Below are 15,257 nucleotides of genomic sequence, written 5' to 3' on the forward strand. Positions count from 1 at the left end.
CCTGCTGATTTTGCAAAGATCAGTAATGTTTAAGCACACTCCTTATTATAGAGTATGTCTCGTGTAGTCTGGCGTTTTCTTTATATGAAGAAGATAGAGTTAACACCTTTTATTTGCAGCATAGGAGAATTGACACGTCTTCCCATCGTGGTCGTACTTACAGCTTGATCACTAGGGTATCAATAGTAAAGGCCTTCCTCCTTCTTCCTTGACTTTTCCACTTAGACAGCGCTTGTATCTATGTCGTCCCTACTTATAAAGCCTTTGACCAAACATCCCCGCTTAGAGAACGCCTCTGCCTTAAGTTTCTCCAATCAGAGCGATTCACTGTCTCAGGCATTTCTAATCAGAGGTTAGATTTTAATTTTTGTAACGACTATTTCCAGATGTCTAATGAGCTGGGCTTTTTCAGATGTCTAATGACTTGGGTTTTCCCAGATGTTTAGCTACCACGGTTTTTCGTAGATTTTTATTTTATATTATAGATTTGCATATATTATATATTATAGATTATATATTATATATTATATATTATAGATCGATATATTATAGATTCGCAGATGTTTAACGACTTGAGTCTTTTCAGATATGTGACACTCGCGAAAGGTTCTCCTAATCTTGAACAGTTTTCAATGAATAAGAATTTTATATTTAAAATGTTATGTTATATGTATGTTTATATTTAGGTTACGCTTATTAAGATAAAATCAGTATCAAAAATATTATGAATAGAATTTTACAGTAATGTCAGGGAAGCAAAAATAAAATAATTATAAATAATAAAAACAATAGGTTAAAATTGATTGATTGAAATTCATAAATTTCTTTAAAATTGTTGAAATTGAGAAAGAAAACAACGAACAGACTTCTTTCTATCGTTTCGATATTTCTGGGATTTAAGTAGAAAAATAGTATATTTATATAACGATATTTTTGTAAAATGTAATTTGTTAAAAATATAATTTTTAAACAAAATCTATATCTTCTATAACGTTCTTATATATAATGAAGATGAAATTAGTCTATATATTTATTATTGAAATCGAAATTTTATTCGTATTTTATCGATCTAAAAGCAAAAAACAATAAAAATTAAAGTTAAGTTAAAAGTCTAGACTAAATTAAGTTTACAATAATCATACATGTAGGAGCTGCTTACAAATAAAATTGATTTAAAAAATATTGCAATAATATTCAAAAGAATTGCTTAATATTGTATTATTTTATAAGCTAATACATAAATTAAAAATAGATTGTTTTATAGTTTATATATATAGATAGATTATTTAATTACTAATTATACAATAATAATTGTTTGTCTGTATATTAGACATTTCGAGTACAATCAATTTGACTATTTTTTAAATTTATTGAAATTACCTGTATTTTAATTTCCATATCATCTTCAAGGATTTGAGATGTTGTCTGAAACCGTCCAAGTAAACTTCTTCCATCAGTATCTGAGCTATGTATGAATATAACTTTCATATAATTAAAATATCTTAATAGTTCCAGCCATACATCTGCTTGATGAGAATATGGTGGTACAGTTCGCAGAAATGAAACATGAATATTCTAGAAAAATAATATAAATAATAAATATATAAAACTTTAATTCAACTATAGTATTAATAGATAAATAACTAAATCATCTAAATAAATTTCTGATTTTAGTACTTCAAAAGAAAATACAACAAATATTATTATAGAAATGATTTTTCTGTATTAACCTCTAAAACAATACTAAAAGTCAAAAAATAAATTTTGAATTCCTGAAAAGAAAATCGTAATGACTTTTAAAATAATTTAAGCTACAAGACCTACATTTATTCCAATAAGAGTACATCTTATATATGTGTTTAAAAAATAATGATATATTAAAACGTATAAATTTTTCACCTAAAAACTGTTGCAGCCTTATATTTGTCTTGTTTTATACATAATTTCTTATTTTATCACTCAAAACTACTATTATTTTATTATTAGTAATTTACTATTACACTTTTTTATATTATATTACATTATTATTTGTATACATATACATTATTACTGTATTACTAGCAATGGTAAAACACTCATTTAATAAATTTCTTCTTATTAGATAAAGAAAAATTAATTTAAATAAAAAATTAATATATAGATATATATTTCTTACAATCCAATAATTGGATAAAAAAATATTGCAGTTTTAAATTTGGGAAAATACACTTTTGTTTTGCACTTTATTTTTACTGTTAATTATGTTTATTCATATTTTTCAGTGTTTTACAGTTACAACATTTGATAATCAATCAGTTAAAATGATTGTTGATTATTATTAACTAATAATATAATAATCTATTATGATACTTAAAAAATTATTTTGAAATATTAAAAAATTTCACTCGAAGTGCATTTATTATTAGAATATAAACATATAGATTTATATTCATTTTTAATATAGTTTATCGAAGTTAAATTCAATTGAAATATTAATAATTAACCATAATAAAAATGTAACAGCTAAAAATATAGTATTTTGATGTCAAGAATTGTCACAATGAATGTAAACAGAATACAATCAAAATTAAAATAATCATTAAAATTACTTTTTTTCAAATATAAAAATCTTAACGATTTTTTTTTAAATACTGTTCTCTCCTAATAAACTTCAATTAATTTAATAAAGTTACTTATTATCTTTACTAATTAAGATATAAAATAGTAATCGAAAATATTAATTAAAAATATGGAAATTCATTCAATTAGTGAAAATGCTGAAAACGTAAATAAGAAGGTTACAAACAAAAGTATATAGAAAACAATGAATATCAAAAATAGTTTTAATATATATTAAATATATTTCTGTAATAGCATCAAATTAATTTATTTTTAATTTTAAATATTTTAAAAAATAATAACAAAATTACTTTATTTAATAATTATTCCTTGACAACAGAATTTCAACTTAAATTAACAATATAATCATATTAATAACTTATAATTGAAGTTAAAATATACTTTAATAAAACATTCAATTTTTTAAAGAAAAAAAATGTTATTAAAATCAATATTATTATAATATATTGAACTAGAAACATAACTAATGCATAAGAAAACAGTCATTAATTTCTATTGTCAATATAGATCTAACACTATTTTATTTTGTAGGCGTGTATTTTAATACAATCTATATATATATATATATATATATATATATATCAATCTGCAAATTTATTTAGAAAAAATAGATATAAAATATTCTTGGAATTTTTATAAAGTACAAAAGTGAAGCAGAGAACAAAAATATTAATGTGCAGACCAAATTAACAAAGTATTGTGCGTAACAGGGGATGATTAATACTATATAGAAAGATAATAAAATTATTAAAACATCGATATCATATGAGTTCGAAAGTTAGAAATTATGCCTTTATAAAAAAAATAATTTAAATTGTTCATATTTTTATTTTGTATGCTTATTATGTACAATATATACAGCATAATATTGATAATGTTGATAAAATTTCTCAATATACTTCAAATTTCTTTTAAAATTTAAAAGTGAAAAATACAAAATATTATTAACAATATTACAATAATATTTAAATTTTCCAAAAATGAACATTTCATATTATCTTAAACATCAAAATTTGTGTATATGATTTTTATTGTTTACCTTATCAGAAAAGGCTGAATCCCTTGAAGATATACCAATTACAGGAATATGATAAAATCCACTTGTATAAGATACTGCAGCAGATGATAACTCTCCAATAGGTGGATGCGATATTATAATAGCGTATACTCTATTTGCAATGAGAAATTTACATACATTTAAAACAGTTCTAATTGGATTCGAATCCATTTCAATAACAACATGTCCATATGTGACTCCTTTATTGACATATTGTGAATCAAAATTTAAATTCTGTAATAAATCATAATGATTATTTATCAGTATAAATACTATAATTCCAATTATGATTTCATTCAATGATTAAAAATAGTAATCTGTAAGAAAATAATGTTCTATATAATATTTAAATTATAAATTTATATTTTTTTGTCACAACCTGAAGGATTAAGAAAAGCTAGTTGACTAACCATTTTCATTAATAAATATTATGCTTACTGTTCGGGATTGAAGCAGTCCCATGAATTTCAAACAAAAGAAAGGTCATTTACGCAGCCCGGCGTACCGCATGTGCGCCTAGACTAACCGCGCGTGCAGCAAGGCTGGCCACCACGTGCGCCTAGGCTGATCCGCATGTGCGGACCGAGGCGGGCACTCGAGAAAATGTTTACAAACAAAACTCGGCAAGTCCGAGCAAGTTTACGATTTGAAATATTATTTACTGCCAGCACTCACAAAAAAGGGACGCCTTCAAAACTTCTAGAAGCTTCGTTTTCTCACGCCAAAGGAAAATTTCTGGAAGGGACGCGCATCGACACTGTTGCCGGCGCTGAAGACGCCGTATGCACATTTAAGCGCAACGCGCCATGAGGCGACGCTCATTCGTAAAATCACTTCGCTCTCCATCAAGCGTAACTGCCGGTCAGTGCAAGTATACTGTAAAGACGCCGCGTGGCCACATTTTCGGCAACATAGTAAAGAGTACCCGCGTGCATAGAAAAGATAATCGGCAATTCTTTAATAAGTGATTACAGTGAAGCCAATGGAATTGTAATCAAGGGAAACATTACATACACAGCATCGAATCCATCCAACCTGCAGTTCACCAGGTACATCTTTATATTAATAAATAAACAAGTCACATCTCGCGCTATTGTCGATCGGGCACACTTACGCTCTCTCGAACTAACCGTTCGACATCGTACAGGCCCGCTAGCACAAACAGGGCACACTAGCGCTCGTCCGAAGAACACTGCGGAGCCGCGCAGGCCCTGAACAGCTGACGCAAGAGTCACTGTGGTTCACACACATTGGTTACACATGACCAACACAGATCGACTAATAGACTCTACAGATACGGATTATCAAATCCTCCACGAATTAGAAATACTACTTCTAATTGTTTTTCCTGTGACTAGATTCTACTGCTGTCCCTTGTACATAATCAAAACATAATCGATTACATAATAAATTCCATTTAAGATCTAACAACTCATCAAGTATAGCTATTCATCAATCAAGCATACTAGATTCAACTACCATCTTCTCATGCTGCCTCACAAGCATGATTGACTGACGACATCAGCTGACAGTGATAACATCAACATAACCTCAAAGTAACACAGCAATATCCAAAGAAGCCTTTATAGCAGAAAAATCACAAGAACACATATTTTGAATAATCCAACAGAATTATTTATCTCTACACAACAGTGCAATATTATTACAATTGTTTACACTCATTAAACCTTGTATTTAAAATAAATATATTATATTTTTCAGCCTTGTCCGTTATTGATTTCCTTAAAAATTACCCGGCCGAGAGACTAATCCACTGAACTATTGAATTGGCAGTTCGAGCCATAAGCTAACCCTTTAAATGCTAGTGTGAATTTTACGATATCGCTTGCCAGATGTTTTATGACACTAGTACAAATAATTGTGAGCGAAAGGGTTTGAATGCTAGTGTGAATTTTACGATATCGCTTGCCAGATGTTTTATGACACTAGTACAAATAATTGTGAGCGAAAGGGTTTGAATGCTAGTGTGAATTTTACGATATCGCTTGCCAGATGTTTTATGACACTAGTACAAATAATTGTGAGCGAAAGGGTTTGAATGCTAGTGTGAATTTTACGATATCGCTTGCCAGATGTTTTATGACACTAGTACAAATAATTGTGAGCGAAAGGGTTTGAATGCTAGTGTGAATTTTACGATATCGCTTGCCAGATGTTTTATGACACTAGTACAAATAATTGTGAGCGAAAGGGTTTGAATGCTAGTGTGAATTTTACGATATCGCTTGCCAGATGTTTTATGACACTAGTACAAATAATTGTGAGCGAAAGGGTTTGAATGCTAGTGTGAATTTTACGATATCGCTTGCCAGATGTTTTATGACACTAGTACAAATAATTGTGAGCGAAAGGGTTTGAATGCTAGTGTGAATTTTACGATATCGCTTGCCAGATGTTTTATGACACTAGTACAAATAATTGTGAGCGAAAGGGTTTGAATGCTAGTGTGAATTTTACGATATCGCTTGCCAGATGTTTTATGACACTAGTACAAATAATTGTGAGCGAAAGGGTTTGAATGCTAGTGTGAATTTTACGATATCGCTTGCCAGATGTTTTATGACACTAGTACAAATAATTGTGAGCGAAAGGGTTTGAATGCTAGTGTGAATTTTACGATATCGCTTGCCAGATGTTTTATGACACTAGTACAAATAATTGTGAGCGAAAGGGTTTGAATGCTAGTGTGAATTTTACGATATCGCTTGCCAGATGTTTTATGACACTAGTACAAATAATTGTGAGCGAAAGGGTTTGAATGCTAGTGTGAATTTTACGATATCGCTTGCCAGATGTTTTATGACACTAGTACAAATAATTGTGAGCGAAAGGGTTTGAATGCTAGTGTGAATTTTACGATATCGCTTGCCAGATGTTTTATGACACTAGTACAAATAATTGTGAGCGAAAGGGTTTGAATGCTAGTGTGAATTTTACGATATCGCTTGCCAGATGTTTTATGACACTAGTACAAATAATTGTGAGCGAAAGGGTTTGAATGCTAGTGTGAATTTTACGATATCGCTTGCCAGATGTTTTATGACACTAGTACAAATAATTGTGAGCGAAAGGGTTTGAATGCTAGTGTGAATTTTACGATATCGCTTGCCAGATGTTTTATGACACTAGTACAAATAATTGTGAGCGAAAGGGTTTGAATGCTAGTGTGAATTTTACGATATCGCTTGCCAGATGTTTTATGACACTAGTACAAATAATTGTGAGCGAAAGGGTTTGAATGCTAGTGTGAATTTTACGATATCGCTTGCCAGATGTTTTATGACACTAGTACAAATAATTGTGAGCGAAAGGGTTTGAATGCTAGTGTGAATTTTACGATATCGCTTGCCAGATGTTTTATGACACTAGTACAAATAATTGTGAGCGAAAGGGTTTGAATGCTAGTGTGAATTTTACGATATCGCTTGCCAGATGTTTTATTGCATTTTACTTTCTCGCATTCTCAAACAATTTCCTTTAAAATTATCCTGCCGAGAGACTAATCCACTGAACTATTGAATTGGCAGTTCGAGCCATAAGCTAACCCTTTAAATCCGAACACTTACTGAATCAATTATTTTAATAAACAATTATTAATGATAAGAAGATTTACAAATTAGAATAGATAGTTTATACAAATAGAAATTTTAATAAAAAAGGTCTGTTACATATTATTTTAATAGTTAATTATTGCTTAGAATATAGATTATATATAAAATAACGCCTTATTAAACACAAATTTTTGTTTTACTTATTTTTAATGATTGAATTTTAACTATAACTTCTATTATAAAATATGTTTTTATAGTAAATTAATCTTATAGTTCCTTTTATATCGACAATAGTTAGATATTTCAATATTTTTATTTACAATTATTAATTCACATAATTTCTATATTTTGTAGTGGTCGCATAATTTAGGATGTGCATATTGAATAAAAAGTACCAAAAATTTGAATAAATTTTTAATTGATTGTACAAATTAGACAAATTTTAAGTATTTTATGATCTTCGTGTTATAAGCAGGTAAAATATATTATTTAATGAATTTATATGTTTCGAATATAATTCAATACACTAGGCAGATGTATAGTATTTAAATATTTATTATGATAATGATTTACAATACATTTACATTTACACGTACGCACATGTGCACACATCCATCCACATAGATATACATATAAATTAGTCACATCTTTATTAGGTAAGATTTGTAACTTATTTTGGTTTTTATAGTAAATCGAAGACTTTTATTTTAATTATATATTATATAAATAATAAAATAAAAATAAAATTAGTGTAAATAATATTAATTTTTTTATAACTACTTTTATTTTTTTAATTTCTAATTAGTTTTACTAAAAATTAGACCTCGCAAATTATATTATGTTATTATCTAAAAACTAATTTTGTAGAATAAGATTAGAATACACGTTCTTATCAAGATCATTACAAAAAATACTCGAGATAAAGATAGACTATATACATCTAGTATATAAAAATGAGGTTTATCACTAGCAAAGTATTATGGCTCGATTCAACCATAAAATATTAATTTCTTATAGTAATTCGACCATTATTGCTATTTCAAGATCATAATTAGAATTCTATAGAACATAAAATAATAAAATACTCATTTTCTTATATTGTATTTGACTGAGGACATCCAACGGGATTGATGAATGATGTATAAAATAAGTGTTGATGTTTCTGTTCTGACGTATCAATATCAAAGCTCTGTTATAATCTTGTTAAACTACATATTGATATACTTCATTCAAAATAGTGATCATACATAACTATGAATACAAGTATTCCAGATTTTTATGGTTAAAGAACTTACATAGTCAACTCCTGTATGAGTGAACAGTCGTAATGGCGTCACTCTAGAGACAAACGGTTGGTCCATTAATTAATGAGTATGGATTCCCCTTTGTCGAGCGCACACAACGCACCGCCAGTTGTAGATTTTCACAGGAAATCTCCCATCAAGAATCCAATATTGTTGGTGAGTGTGTGCTAATATAAGTTGCGTGTCTCCGTGGAGAGTTCGTTTATGAAAATGAACAATAACTAGAGCTGAGAAGTATGAGTGTTGCGGGAGAATAGCCGGTGCTTGTTTTCTTGGGTGAGTGAAGCTCTGTTGAGTCTTTCACCAAACCTAATTATTCCTTGATTATCGACATCCACAGTTAGTCGATTGAATGCATGAGTCCTTGTGAATGTGAGTTAGATGTGTGTCGGTGGAGTATTCGCACGCATTAAACCGTTTCTTACCGCTGAGTCAGTTGACTGAGCATAGTTCTCTGATAACTGTTAAGTATTTAATGTTTTTCTTGCCGAAGGTTGGAAGCGTATTGCGAATTTAGGGTGATCTGTCATTGATTCGAGCTGTTTTAGCACCCTCAGCCGAAATGTTAGAAAGGTCTTTAGTTGATCGAGGCGCGGATATGAGGTTTGTCTAAAAATTGAGTATTGGGCTAGGAGGGCGAAATATCTACAATTAGAGGAAGCTTCCAGATGGTCGGTTGGAGGATTGCGGGCAAGTGGACTGGGTAGGGTAGTGCATATATTCAACAATTAATACTTTCTTTATTATTGGTGTTTATTGCTGTTATTTCGTTCAATTACACTATAATGATGATGGAATCTTATCTATCTTGCTGTTCCTTTCTGGCTGCCACGTGGTGGTAACGTGCAGGACATGTATAGGTAGAAGATTGTAACCCCCCTGGTCGTCTTTATGTGGTGCGCGTAGTGGTGTAATTGTACACGTAGAAGTGCTAGATCGTACCCCCGCGCTTCCTTGTGAACTGGCACGTAGTAGTAGCTTGAGTTTGCCTTGTTATTAGCTTATTGATAACCTTGTAGGTTCTACAGGTGTGCTCTTGGTGGCACTTCATCTGGGTCTGCAGATATTGTCGCGTACGGCTTGTTGTAGGTCTATCTTGTGCGAAATAAACTTGCCCCTTATACGTCTGTAGATTGTGTGCGCTGAGTAGCTGTACAGTTCTTTGCTTCGTGAGTTTTATTGTATATAATTATCATTATTAAGGAATAGAACTTTTACCTGTAAGTTCTGCAAATTCTGTGTTCTCGATGGCACCTCGTGATATCTGCAGGCTTTGCCGTGTGTGGTAGCTTATAGGTTTTACCTTGTGTTGTGCTCTGTGCACCACTATTTCCTTATTTCCTTTTCCTTTTTTTGGCACTGCTGAGAGTGTGTATTTTGCACTTATTATCAGTAGGATTTTCCCATAATACCCTTTTTCCAGCTGTCACACGACATGACTTTTCTTTATATTTTTATGACTTATTTTTGTCAGATGCTTCACGACTTGGATTTTCCACAGTTTTACAATTCCCAACAAGGTGGAAGTAACAATTGATATCTCCCACATTTCCCTGGTGGTACGCTCGACTTGTACTATGTACTATGATATAGCTCCACAAATCTTCCGTGATTTCCAATGCTAGTAACTGTTTTGTCGATTCATCGGAGCTGTTGATGAGTTTCCCTAACGCACTTGTACCCCCCTTAATTGGGATTGAAGGGGATTGACTCGAGTGAGACATGATTGAATTAATAGAACTTAGTATTGTAACAATCAGTTAGCAGCTCCTAGGTTGGAGCAAGTGATTGATTACTCAGTGGGAGTCCAGAAATTAACTGTACTACTGGCCCTTCCAATGCAGCGCGGAGGTAATGAAGCTTTTCAAACTTGCTAATATCATTGTTCATCAGCAATCAATCATCAATCCATGATTGATACCGTGAAAAGATGGCCAAACACAAACCTGTTTTCTTGCCTTCTGGAAATTTTAGATAGATTTATATTTGGAAGTCGCGTACCTTGTGATTGTGCCTTGGTTGGCGTGTCTTCTTTTCTGATCTTGTAGGTCTGGCGAAGGTTGTTGATAGTTTGTTGCACTATCGAGTATTGTGTAAATTCTCTAGGTATAGGCATTCTTCTCAAAGTATTCGTGACTCCAAGTATGCATATTCTTTGATGAAGGCCTTGTGGATATCCTTCATATATGAAAAGGCTTTAAAATTTCATTATTGAGTTTTTGTCTTGAATTCAAGTTCAGTGGATAATTGTGTTGGTAAGGCACTTCGAAGTGTGCCTTCCAGTGTTTCGATTTTGTTATTCGAAGGGCCAATGTTCGATAATTCAATTTAATTTGTTGCTCATCTTAAAAAGGGCTGTAGAGATATACAGTGTGTGCAGACTTCGTAAAAATATGATTTATTATGGTTTATTGACAATTACATTATTAATGAGCTGCATTCACTTCTCGAAGGAGAGTGTGAACTATGTTCAATCACAACGATGCAGTTGTTCCTTGTCGATGGCAATGATGTTGTTGCTGATCGTTTAAGGATCAGCAATAGAATTTGCATCATACTTAGTAATGAGTATGGCCCTTGGAATATAAAAAGGTGGCCTTTGCTAATGTTGTAAGGATTAACATAGAATTGTGCACACTTCTTAGAAGGGTGTGTGGCGTGTATGCTTAGAATTAACTAAAAAAACCACTAGATTTTGTGTGGGAGAATGCGTGAGCAAGTGGAGGAGTTATTGCACTGATTCAATACTTAAAACATATAATTCTTATTGCTGTTTATTCCATTTAATTTCATTTTATTTCCAATGTAGGGTTAATTAATCGTGATGAGGTTATAAATGACCTTTATATTTCTCAATAACAATGTGGCGATGTGGTATACTTCTGTTGGAAAACCAGAAGGTTGTGAAATTCTTGATTCTCTGGAGAAACATGATAACTAATGAATTACTGTGGAAAGAAGTAGGCTAGAAAACTAATGTCACTTTTTAAAATACTATCACTTGAGAGGTTATGGTTTTTTGTTGTGCTATTGAACAAACACAACTGTTCTTGTCTGCGTTGTGGTCTTGGTACGTGTTGCAGTTACCTCTAAATAGTGGGCCGTGTGAGTGAACACGTGCCTAAGATAGAGGTTAGAGGAATGCGCGCCACTGAATGGCGCGAATGGCTGGTCTTGAGAAGTGAGCATGCGCGGGAAGCTTCTAAACTCGGACAGCTTGCGGTCCGTAACTGAGTAAGCCGTGATGTGAAAAATCAACACTAGAGGTCTGGACTTACTTAGAAGTTGTAGTGTGAGATTTTCAGTTTCTCCTCAAAGACTTGATGGGAAGCTTCCATGCACGAACTGCTTGCACTTGAACTTCCTTTGTCTCCTTTTACTGAGATGACAAGAATCTCAGCCCTTGTGCGATATGTGCTTGATGAGACTAAATGTAACTGGATATTGAATCACAGAAATAGAAAGATATTTTACAAGACTCAGCTGATCGACTTTTCGTGAGAATAAGTGGTGGTATATTTCAATTGTCCTTGTTAAATAAATTACTGCCTTGGTTCACTAAAGACCCCTTCTTATTTCTTGTGTCCAATCAGAGCGCAACTTTGGGCAGCATGATTGATCATGCACGCCTTCATTTCCACTTCCTTCCGGGTTTAGTCATGAAGTTGATAGATAGGGAAGGTATCAGAAAGGGCGGGGGCGTCTACTATTGATCGTCTCTCCCTTCTCTGAGACTTATCGTTATGGGAGGTCCTCTGGAAGCGCTGTCGATTGGCTAGTCTGATCGGCAAGATTCAGCATAATTGAGGGCAATGCAAGCATTGTCTAAAGATGCCGAATGCGCACGTACGCTCATTGCCCGATGTCGCACGTGCTGGGTTTTGGGTTGCAGTGAAGGTAAGAAATGTTTTTATGGTCAAGAGTTTTTCGTATATCTAGCACTTCCATTTTTCTAGTACAAGCAGATTCGACGCGGTCGTGCCAGTAAACAGTTAGCTCATTAACGCGGGAAACAATGAACGCATTGGCAATGCGAAGTAACTAGCATGACTGATTTTCGGGGTTTTCTAGATGTACTGACCTTTCCGTGTCTTCGACAATAAGGCAATAAGTTTAATGACATTCTAGCTTGATACAAATGAGCAGGAATTTTACCGAAGAATAACGACAATTTAATGATATTGTTTTGCCAGATGTTTTAATTCATTAAAAAAGGTCTCGCAATCTCGAACAGTGTGAAGTGCTATTAACAGCTCTTGCTAATCTTGTAAGGATTAGCAATGAATTATGTAATGTTCTAATTGAAAGAGTATGGCTTATGCTATTCTTACTCACAGCGATACAGTTGCCTAGACCTGATCACGTAGTGAATAGTTACCATCAAGGGAAACTTCTGGTATACTTTCGTGATAAGGAGTACTTTGATACTATGCTTCTTGTAGTAGAATATTTTCTTGTAATGCAGTCAGCAACCTGAACTGTCTGTTAACTGATGCACACTGGAGAATAAAATGTGTTCCTTCCGTAATGACTACACTAAGTGAGCGCGTTTCTCGAAGCGTGCTTGCCTTAAATATCTACGCGACAGCCTAGTTAGTGCTGATAATAATAAAGGCGGTTGTGGTGTAAAAGCAATGGATGTGATTGTGGTTCTAGAAACAATGGATGCGATTGTGGTGCTAGAAGGATGTCCAACGACACTTTTTTTCGGATATAACGAATTTTTCCAAATGTACAACGACAGATAGGGATTTTCCCAGAAATACTAACCTTGGGAAATTTGCAAAACCTAAACACTGGAGAGATTCTCAGAATCTCTAGCATTGTGTAATAATAATCTGTTTTACGGATAAATAAAATAACATTAGATTTCGCTTCCTTGATCGTCTTTTAATATTAATAGCAAATACAAATACGAATTTGTATTTAATGTACTGAGTATTCATTCTATTTTAATTCGAAGAAATTTATGTGCTAACAATTTCTAAAAATATTTTACATTTTATTAAAAAAATATAATTCAAATTGGTATTTTAATGTAAATTATAAAGAATAATTTACAGCTACACTGAATCTTTACATTAGTACATTAAAAAATAATTAAAAACTATACAATAATACTCTCCGTTTTCTTTCATATTTTGTTAATAAAATCAGTGAACAAAAAGTAAGAAAATTTGATTCACTTTTTTCTTATTTTCAAAACATACACTTTTTAAATATTATAACTAAATAAATGCATTAAAAATTATAAAAAATTATTATTTTATTAATTAATATTATTTTAATATTTGCTCTTTTAATAACGTTTATTCTTGATCAATTTTAGACAAGGATGCATGGAATATATATATATATACATATTTAATATTACGTACATTATTTATATTTATGTTTTCATTTATTTAGTAATTAATTCTAAAAGAATTTAAACTTACATCTATTGTTTCATTAAAGAAAGCTTCATATTCTGAATTGGAAAGCATACCGCCAATATTAAAATATCCAGGATTATTGACGGTCTGTGATAAACGTCCTACGATAAAAATTGGACGTACAATAATGCAAATTAATATAATTATTAAATTTCTGTTTTTATTCTTCATTTTTATCTGTAAATTAGAACATTTTTAATAATTTATTAAATTTAATTCAATAAAATATAAAAATATGTAAAAGTATATCGTTTTATTTTTATTATATTATTATTATAATATTATTATTATAAAAATTTTTATTTACCAAATTTTTAATTTGATTGCAATTATATAATAAAAATTATATCACTTTTTTTGTAATTTTTCAGTCTGATTGGTACTCATATTCCACAGAATGAAATAGAAAAAGAATTAAACATGAATACCTACTAAAACTGAGAGAAGTAATTGTTTAATTTGAACCAATTCGATTTTAAATCAATCAATTTTGAAATTGTTCTTAAATTTATAGTTTATTATAAAAATATAATTATGTTAATCCATAATATTACATAAATTGAACTCGGATATTTTAAATATACTTAAATTTATAGTTTCTATCTCAATTACGTCCATTGTTACTGCTATGTATGAATTTAAATAAACTCTTTTCATTGTGAAAAGAATGAAATATTATAAAAATACAGCTTCTCAACTGTGTCCTTATTATTACACTATATTGACTCTCGGTAAAATATACTAATATATTACCTTTTTTTCGTATTACTAATATCTGCACTGTATAATTTAAATTATTCTCATTTAATTATACAGTCAATGCATTTGTTGACTAGCATTGTATTTTTTATATAATTAACGCGACTACAATACTATCTTGAATAACATGTTATATCACATTATCATTGTCAATTGTTCACTTTTTACAAATACTATTGCTTATCTTAAATAACAAGTTAAATAAAAATAATGTGGATTGACTTTGTTGTGTTTATGGTTCTCTAAACATCAAATTGAACATTTAAAAACAAAATTTTTATTTTAAATTATTATCATTAAAAAAGAAAACGGATCATTCGAAATTTCAATATTAAATTTCGAAATTATTGGAAACCTAAATTAATAAAGTAAACGACTTCCTTACTTACGCTTTTAGATTAATATTTACATTTACAGAATTATTAAATTATGATAATTGAAAATTATACAAGTTTCTACTTACTCACTAAATAAATTTGATACTCATACTTGCTATTTATAATGCAGAAAT

General features: G+C 30.9%; 1 protein-coding gene across 1 annotated transcript in view; it reads right to left on the bottom strand.

Annotated features, from left to right (window-relative positions):
* Positions 1–14,156, bottom strand: part of Nmdar1 (glutamate ionotropic receptor NMDA type subunit 1) — a 59,963-nt gene extending 45,807 nt beyond the window's left edge. Inside the window, exons 1-3 of the mRNA XM_011498243.1 lie at positions 13,991–14,156; positions 3,659–3,910; positions 1,381–1,575 (exon numbers count right to left, since the gene is read on the bottom strand). Coding sequence (XP_011496545.1) covers positions 1,381–1,575; positions 3,659–3,910; positions 13,991–14,038 — 495 coding nt within the window. The 5' untranslated portion in view covers positions 14,039–14,156. The remainder of the gene's footprint in view (positions 1–1,380; positions 1,576–3,658; positions 3,911–13,990) is intronic.
* Positions 14,157–15,257: the final 1,101 nt, after the last annotated feature.

This window comes from Ceratosolen solmsi, unplaced genomic scaffold (genome assembly GCF_000503995.2).
Source record: "Ceratosolen solmsi marchali unplaced genomic scaffold, CerSol_1.0 scaffold14, whole genome shotgun sequence".
NCBI classification, from domain to species: domain Eukaryota; kingdom Metazoa; phylum Arthropoda; class Insecta; order Hymenoptera; family Agaonidae; genus Ceratosolen; species Ceratosolen solmsi.